This window comes from Cantharellus anzutake, assembly GCF_015039405.1.
Source record: "Cantharellus anzutake strain C23 chromosome Unknown EI90scaffold_9, whole genome shotgun sequence".
In the NCBI taxonomy this organism is placed as follows: Eukaryota; Fungi; Basidiomycota; class Agaricomycetes; order Cantharellales; family Hydnaceae; genus Cantharellus; species Cantharellus anzutake.
In genome coordinates, this window is record NW_024066959.1 from 1,239,691 (window position 1) to 1,248,011 (window position 8,321).

At 48.3% G+C, this 8,321-nt stretch overlaps 2 protein-coding genes across 2 annotated transcripts; both read left to right on the forward strand.

Moving 5' to 3' along the window:
- The first annotated feature begins 147 nt into the window (after positions 1 to 147).
- On the forward strand, positions 148 to 610 carry EI90DRAFT_2670712 (uncharacterized protein). The gene is made up of 2 exons (XM_039053439.1): positions 148 to 467; positions 536 to 610. Exons 1-2 carry the CDS (start codon positions 262 to 264, stop codon positions 576 to 578), a joined length of 249 nt encoding a protein of 82 aa, XP_038920079.1. The 5' UTR covers positions 148 to 261; the 3' UTR covers positions 579 to 610.
- A 1,802-nt stretch (positions 611 to 2,412) lies between these two features.
- EI90DRAFT_3279767 (NADP-dependent oxidoreductase domain-containing protein) lies at positions 2,413 to 4,720 on the forward strand. The gene is made up of 7 exons (XM_039066709.1): positions 2,413 to 3,033; positions 3,148 to 3,234; positions 3,287 to 3,384; positions 3,448 to 3,551; positions 3,612 to 3,975; positions 4,055 to 4,294; positions 4,355 to 4,720. Exons 1-7 carry the CDS (start codon positions 2,864 to 2,866, stop codon positions 4,525 to 4,527), a joined length of 1,236 nt encoding a protein of 411 aa, XP_038920080.1. The 5' UTR covers positions 2,413 to 2,863; the 3' UTR covers positions 4,528 to 4,720.
- The last annotated feature ends 3,601 nt before the right edge of the window (positions 4,721 to 8,321 follow it).

The following is an 8,321-nucleotide window of genomic DNA, read 5'->3' on the forward strand; positions in this document are numbered from 1 at the left end:
AGTGAGCATGAAAGGATGCACGCGAAGAGGTAAGTTTTTTTTCTTTCTTTTCGGGTAGGCCTAAAAGATGCGAGTGGCGGCACCGAACCCAAAAAAAAAAAAAGCTCCGTTTGACGACATCGAGGCGAGAACCATGGAAAAAAAAAAGATCTACATTATGCGCGGTCCGTTGGTAGCACAGAAGGAAATAAGAGCGCCGATAAGTGTCAGGAGGAAGAACAGGTTGCGTGTAAAAAAAAATGACGCCTTTATGAAGTGATCATGGCCCGGCTGTACAGTTTTTGGTTGTGTGGCTCGGTGACCCGTGGGACTTCATCATTGCACAGCCTCACTCATGCATGGCTTTCTGAGGATGATTTCTTCAATTTATCGCACGGCATCGGATTTTGGGGCCGAATTAGGTGGCAAAATTGGCTAAAGCAAGCGCAAAACTTCGGACTTATACTCGCCAGATTTCGGGTTTCGATGTAGGCAGGACTCTATGACGTTTCGATGAATATATAGTTATGCTACTCCTTCGCTTCCGCTTCCAAAGATGTCGATTGTTCTATTACTATAAAAGCTGGCCACCTGCCTAGTCGATTATAGGTTGATAAGTATCCTTCAGCATGCATTTCCCTGTAGCGCTGTTTCCATTTGAGCCGGGAACGAAAGCAGCGGTCGCCTGACAAGGCATATATCCTCACTGCTTGTTGCCACTCAAATAGCCAATGCCTCGCCAATTGCCACTAGCTTCTGTGCAGTACCATTGGCACATTTACGGGATCATGTATCCTCTGATTTTTTTCTGTTTCTGACTATGGGTGTAAGTATAGTGAGAGTGGCTGAGATTTTGCCGGGAGCCAGGAGAGTCTGGAGGCGATCGAAACATCAAACCCTGCTTACTATTCTGATTATTTGGCAACAGATACCTACTGCAACCCAGTTTTATTGCTGCGTACCCCATAGGGACTCCATCTTCAGATGAGATGGGGCCCTGAAGTGATCGGAAATAGTAATATCCAAGCCCCCTACCTACTGTTATGATCACCAAACATCTGTTGATTGCCAATCTCGGCGTCCGCTTCGTGACTGCGGTTCCTTCCAGTGTCCAGCTGTTGTGCGTATATCTAACTCCCGGCTTGCTGTGCTGCGGGTGCTAGGATATCAAGGGTCCATTGGTGCTCCCAACTGGGCGCCTGATGGCCAGTCTTGGTCGTGGCCGCTAGGCGGGGGTGTTTATTAAAGCACCCAAATTATATATGTCAGCGTATTTGGATTGAGGTGCGTATGACTCATAAGCATTCTCCGTGTTCAGAGGAAGTAAGCAAGCAGCTTGCTACTGTCGAGACTTGGTTTTTTTTAGGAGAGTGGGGCAGAAAGGGCGAGTGCGGGGGGATCCTGAACTTGTTCCGATTCCTGGCCCACTGCCCATGTCGTCTGCAATTTGATGGCAGCTACAAATTCTGTGAGGATTATTTTAGGTGTCATCGGGGATTGAGTATACGTATGTATCCTCGTCACTCGCCAAAACCAACTCACTCGAATTTCAGTGTATGACATCTTTTTCTTATAAAAGCGTAGAAGTTAGATATCTCTCTCAATCTCTTCCTGGCTCGATTCTGCCGGGCCATTATTGAGTAAGAACGGTCAGGAAGGTGGGACTAGTTGAACTCCTATTTTCAAAAGATGCGGACAATCGTTTCGAATAGAAGGCATATGCGTTGCAAAGCAACGATCTAGTGCATAAATGATGTGGTTAACAAAACATTCGGCCAGGAACTTTGGAGCTCCTTTACAACTTCATGGAAGCAATGTTGGATCACGCGACGTACAATGGTTTTTTTTTTTGCCCGGTGATTTCGCTGGACCAAGCACTTCCCGTATGGGGATAGGATGTGTTGTGGAGGTCTGGCGGCGTTGGAAGTTGGCTCCCTTTTAGCAATATTCTCATTGCATATAGCTTCTGGGGTGAAAGTTTAGACCTAGAAAGGGATTGGGGTCCTGCATCTTCATGCTCATGTGGGCCTCATTCAGGCCAAGGACACCTCATTCCTTAATTCGCCCCGCTGTGAACAACGCTGGGTTGCATTTTGTGATCCATGCTGCGGACATAATATCTGGCTCTGTAGAGTATAGCATGATTGCGGGCAGCTAGGACACTTGTGGCATGGGTAATTTATGCATATGTGCATCTGCGTGGGTCCAACACCTCGAGTCGTTGGCTTAGGGAATCACACATGTCGGCGGTTAGCCTGGACTCAGGGAAGCACAGATCCTTGATCCATTTGAGGGACGCTTAGATGACGAAAAGGCAAATATATCCATTACAGGAACTACTAATCTAATTTGGGACGTATGTTTACATTAACGAAGCCTCAAGGGAGAGAATACAATTTGCTTACGAAAGGTCCGTACAATAGCCTGCCGAGCTGGGTGCAGTCGTGGTGGTGGTGATTCACTTCATCTGCTCCCTCGCCAGTTCCACGACGCGACCAGAGTATTGCTTACCCAACAAAACAGTCAACCATCAGCGTGCGCGGGTCCTTCAAAACTGATTTCCCTCTGGTGTGCAGTTATCGTTTAAGAGTCAAGGGCGGGGCGCGAACGGCCGATTGCGTCAACTATACGGCTCGAGGGCCAACGATAACGGCACGTCAGAGTCATAGAAAGTAACAGACACGCCATTCCACAATTGCCACTCGTCGCCGCGACGGCAGAGATGTGGAGGTGGCCGGCCCTATGTGGAGGCCGTTGGGGGGTGAATGCGTATCCTATTGAGTCCTGTCAGAACCGATAATAGCAGCCCTCGCCATTCCCACGCAACGCATACACGAGTGACGATGAGTTCCGAGTACACCTCGTTCCCCTTGTGTCCAACGCCATGGCAGAACGGCACAAGCTGGCCGATATCAATTTCCTTTCCCACGATTCACTACAGCTGCACGCGCGTCTCCCCACTCATCAGCGGCACAAGGGTAAATCAAGGGCCAAGGACCTAGGGTGGTGTTGGGTTCACGGGCTCAAGGTATCAACTCACCTCAACCCTACTTTGTAATCGGATCCCACGGAATACCTATAAAGAGACTGGGCTGCAGCTGGCCAATGACCGAGTTGAAAGCTACTCGATTTCGAGCTAGTGACACAGTCTTCTACATCTTAACGAAGTGAACGCTGCGATGACAATTACTACTGTTGTGGGGGTTCTACGGGACTTCAAGTCGCCAATGTCGGTCATGGACTGATGATGATGACGTGCGTTGTATATCATACACATTGATAGACAAGTTGCTAACGTCTAGCTTAGTTGGAAAGAGAAAGTGGTCCCCGATGAAGAGTGTTTCGAGTCCATCAAGGCGGGTCTTGATCTTGTCTCCCCTGGGGAGAAAATAATTCTGAACACGGGTGAGAGCGATCCACCAGTACACTGAAGGATGTTCCTCATCCAGGATACTTTATGTGGCCCAGGAGAGTTTTATGGGTTAAATCCTCCGGAGGCCAATCTCGCTCTATTGAATAGATTCTTTACCAAGTATCCAGAGTACAGGGAGCGCGCATTCATCTCCGTTAAGGTAACATCATCATCGGGTCCCCTCGTCCAGGTATAATGACTCACTTTCCCGACGAATCAGGGTGGCTTTAACATGAAGGCTCGCCAATCAGACGGAAGTCCGAGTCCCTTCGAAAAAGGCGAGATCCCTTCTACCGTTCACGGGAACCCTCCTTGCTTACGACCCTTGGGAATTAGCGTCGAAAACATTAATAAGTGGCTAGGATTCAAGCCAGACCTTTTCGAGTGTGCTCGACAGGATAAAAACCACCCTGTCGAGGAGACAATCAGTACATTGAAAGGACTTGTTGAGGAAGGATTCTTCGACTATATTGGACTTAGTGAGGTGTCTGAAGCGACGTTAAGGAGAGCCGCAAAAATCCATCCTATCGCCGCCGTAGAGATCGAGATCTCGCCTTGGACTTACGAACTGGAAACTCGCAATGGTACGAACATAATCTTTGCCCACACGATTCAGATTTGCTGACCTGATATTCGGCACTAACTACGTGTATTCATCCATAGTCATCCAAGCTGCAAAGGAGCTCGATGTTCTTGTTGTCGGGTATTCGCCTCTTGGACATGGCTTCCTCGCCAGTAACTACCAGCCGGGAACTACTTTCTCCGACATTCGTGCTCATTCTCCTCGTCTGGCTCCCGGAGCCCTTGAGGCCAACATAAAAGTCAGAGACGCCTTGACCAAAATCTCTACTAAGCTGGGAATTACGAATGCGCAGTTGTGCTTGGCTTGGGTTGTCTCGCTCGGTGTGTCGAAACTATAAGTTGAGTTCTAGGTCGAAGGAAGGCTTACTCTTCATGACTCAGGGCCCCACGTTGTCCCTATCCCTGGATCGCATACGAAATCACGCACTTTGGAGAATTTCAGTGCGTCCAATGTGAAGCTTAGCGAGTCGGACCTGAAGGAGATTAACGAGACAATCGAGGCGTTCGAAATTGTTGGAAATCGATATCCAGCGGGCGTGCCTGTCTGGACCTGATGGCTGATGGTTGGCCAAGGATTGCTGTGTCCCATATATGGGCTAAGGGCCTCGATACCGGCATGATAGTCTGTACATTGCTCTCGGTTGTTGCCCACCCTGTAAATCTCATATATGAAGTCAACAACGTAGCCTAACTATCGATAGTGAATTACTAAGTAATGAGCCCTCATTGATCAGTTCATTAATTTGGAATTTAATAATTCTGGAAGCCGGCGCATCAACTAGGTCAGCTTGCGGGTCAATATTTACAGAGAGGACTTTTTTGGGAGAAAAAACTACAACACTCAGGATTCCCATATGGTCCGCCACTATGGTACTGACTAACCAGTACTACTTCGCAGATCGAAAGGGATGCGGTGCTTTCCAAGTCCATGGCCGTAGATAGTGGGTCCCGGATTTTTGCTCTCATCATATATTTAGGGGGGGGTGGCAATCTTGATTATGAGGCAACCGTCACTTGCCGCATGGTTTGGACAAACGATTGATTCATATACATATTTGGAAAGCATAGATTACACCACAATATTACGGCCAAGATCTGGATGCATAGTTTGATGAATCATAGATGTCAGTTGGGGGCACCAACGATCAGACTCCTCCCTAGTCGTCTTGGAGCCCGCGCAACATTGTTGAAAGTGAAGAATCCGTCCAACAATTGGTGTCTATTTAGGGGCGCAGAACGCATTGCCAGCACTGATTTACTTATTATGACATCCTCATCAAGGATCCGAAGGTACGAGAGTCGACATGCTTGGCAAACAGCTTTTCGTCCATCTTGCCACGCTCGTTTGATGATTCTGTTCCTGTGATTGAGAATGTAGCCGTGTGATCAATGTCAAATTTCACCATTGGGTGCGAAATGGAATGAACGTGAAGAGAGCCGCGCAGCGCCTCGCAAGCCTGGTAGAGATTAAAGAATACAAGGTTTGGATGTACACTAGACGATTCAAGCTGGTGCACCGCGCAAGACCTTATCCTGAAATGAATTTCCCAAGGGCAATGATTACATCTGACCCCATGGTCAACAAGTCTTCCCTCGATGAATTGTATCAGACGGTGAACAACAAAATCATGCTTGGGATGGTCTGTCCGGATGTGACTGCAAGAAATGGTACCAGAAACCACAGTAGGGTCACAAACGGAATACAGTCCGAGCAAAGATTAAAGTCTAATATCCACCTCAATGTTATGGGGCGAGAAATCCTTGAGTTTCTCCAGGCTCACCTGTGCAGACCTGCACCGGTAGCGAACGCCCATTAACTTGTTTGCATCACAACGATCAAAAAAAGCAGGATGCGCCTTTCCAGTCTGGCAGCAGATTGTTTCCATTTGGTAGTGGTCTCGACTGGGGAAGGAACGAGTACTGAATATGGTCGAAGTAGTGGGGAGAGTCATGGTGCCAATCATCGTCAGGCTTTGCACGTGAAGAACGCGCCGCAGTTAAACCTTGCACCAGTGATACTGCAAGAACAAACTCCGTGACTCGGCCGATGGCGTTGAGGTTCCATCTTAAGGATGACTACTGGCGGGGGGGGGGGGGGGGGGGGGGGGGGGGGATGGCGTGGGGTTCCATCTTAAGGGATGACTACTGGCAACGACAAATCTGCGAGTTCTAGATTTAGACTCGAACAGCACTAGATGGGCCTTTGCCCTTGGTACCAGCGCAGTCACAGCTTTGACCATTGCTTTACCCTGCAATGTACATTCTACTCCAGATATGGAAGTCTACAGGCATGACAGACCGGCTTGCTATTCTGTCGCTTCGCTCGCGTCACAATATTCTCTCTACGCAAAGCGGATCCCGAGAGTCTCCCTTCTGTTCATGTTTTCGAGGCATACCCGGCAATGTTTTCCAGCAGAGGATCCGTGAGCATAAGAAAAGCTGATCAGAGCATCGAAGAAAGAGTCAGAGAATGGAAGTGCTTCATTCGAGGGTGAGGAGGGCATAGCGGCATAGTCGTGTTTGAACTTGAGCAAAGGATGAGACGAAGGATGGAACTTGAGAGAATCTGGGAGAGCTTCGCGTTGCTCACAGAAGTTGAGAGAGACGCACTTAGCACTAAGGAGACGCCATTTAATTCAAGGCCAATAGAAGCAATCACTGACTTTGAAGCGGGCGCCGATGATCGTACCCATGCATTGGCTGCATTGTGCGTTACCAGGTCTTCGCAGTCAGCAGGATCAATAATGTCCGAGGGTGATCAGACAAGGACAAGGATGGTGGGCTGGAATGTTACTGAAAGGGGCCGTCATATCGGACATGAGGAGAAGGATCACACCTGGGCATTCCAAGCATTTGTAGCAAGCATTAATGATGGGTTTATTTCATTTTCAGACGGGTGGTTATTGGGAGCAATGGATCCTCCTGAACCTACAGACTGAGTCATCGCTGGGACGATGATGGATTTATTCATCCGGTTCAAAGGTCCGTAGAATGAGATGGACGTGTGGATGTGCGCCATGTGAGGCACCAAACGCGTCCAAAGTCTTGCAGTTCATCGTCACATACCATGTCCGGCCTTCCCCTTGAGCAAACCCGACATGGTGTTGAAATTTGGTTACTCACAGTGCTCAAAGACGTGTTCGTGGTAAGAAGCACGGTTGTGCTTTGGCAAATAGGGGCTTTTGGAATCTGTTTAAACCAGCGCGGTCAGGCAACATAATTAAGGTTCGTGAAGACAGAACGGTACGGAATATGACAAATAAGGACGCCGTCACATCATATCCCACGTCAGCCCGCAAAAAGAAAGCGAATCTTGGACATGGTGGTCCTGAATGAACACAGTGTTGCCGGTGTGAGATTAAATCCCTGTGTAAATGCGGCCTCACTCTCATGGGGTGAACGGGCCGTATCCGGGGATTGACAAACGAGGAGGGCAAATTCGATTCGAATGGTTTACGATGCAACACATGACTGATATCCGTGAGATTCGAGAAAATGAGAACTGTAGGAAGACGACAGATAACCCTCTTCGAACTGTGGATAGGAAAGTGGAACAAGCAGGATGAGCAGTAGAGAAGGATGACTGGTGCCTGAAAGTGCGGTCACTTGCAGTATAGGAAGGAGTGGGTCCTGTTTTTTTTTGTTTCGCATGTCAGCGTGGCTGGTCCACAGAATCCAAATGCAAGTGTCGCCCACACACGAAGCGAGGCAGAACTGCCTTGGGGAAATGGGGTCCCTCGTCATACGTGAGGGGATCCAAAGATGGTGTAAACCGAAACGTTATCGAAGCTTCCCGAAGCTTCTAGCGCCTCCATGTTAACTGCCATTTGTCTCGATTAGTCGATGCTAAGAGTCACATCACATGATGTTACAACAACCAACGTCCCAAACTTATGGCGCACGGACGGTTCTAGGGTATATACATAACTCATAGCACAGTGATCTTTTGTCCCCCATCTCTTGTGCTCGGGTTCGAGATCATCGCAGTGACGTTTCTACTGAGCGTGATCTTTTTGCTGGTTGCAAATTATAAATCCTAAGCGTTGCTTCGCTTCGGCGTTGCACAATTTTTGAAACCTTAAAGACTACTCTAAGAGTGGACTTTATTTCTCCAGTTTTTCTCGTTTGTACTTTATGTAATTACTCCTAAACCTGACTTATAATGTGCGTCGTATATTGTGGTCGGATGCCTGCCACGTGCGATGCGTGTCGACTCACAACCATCTACTGTAACTGATGCTTGAACTCCTCAAGGGTGCGACCCTGATAAAACAAGGGGCAGAAGCTGTACGTTTGTGCTGTCGACCAGCTTGCTTAGTGGTCACAAGTAATGTGAAGTGTTGTTAAC

Bases quoted from the DNA above. Each gene is read 5' to 3' on its own strand.
- EI90DRAFT_2670712 (XM_039053439.1), top strand. From the start codon at position 262: ATGGCCCGGCTGTACAGTTTTTGGTTGTGTGGCTCGGTGACCCGTGGG. The intron at 468-535 runs GTAGGCAGGACT...CCGCTTCCAAAG, and splicing joins GCCAGATTTCGGGTTTCGAT to ATGTCGATTGTTCTATTACT.
- EI90DRAFT_3279767 (XM_039066709.1), top strand. From the start codon at position 2,864: ATGGCAGAACGGCACAAGCTGGCCGATATCAATTTCCTTTCCCACGAT. The intron at 3,034-3,147 runs GTAATCGGATCC...ATCTTAACGAAG, and splicing joins ACTCACCTCAACCCTACTTT to TGAACGCTGCGATGACAATT. The intron at 3,235-3,286 runs GTGCGTTGTATA...CGTCTAGCTTAG, and splicing joins CATGGACTGATGATGATGAC to TTGGAAAGAGAAAGTGGTCC.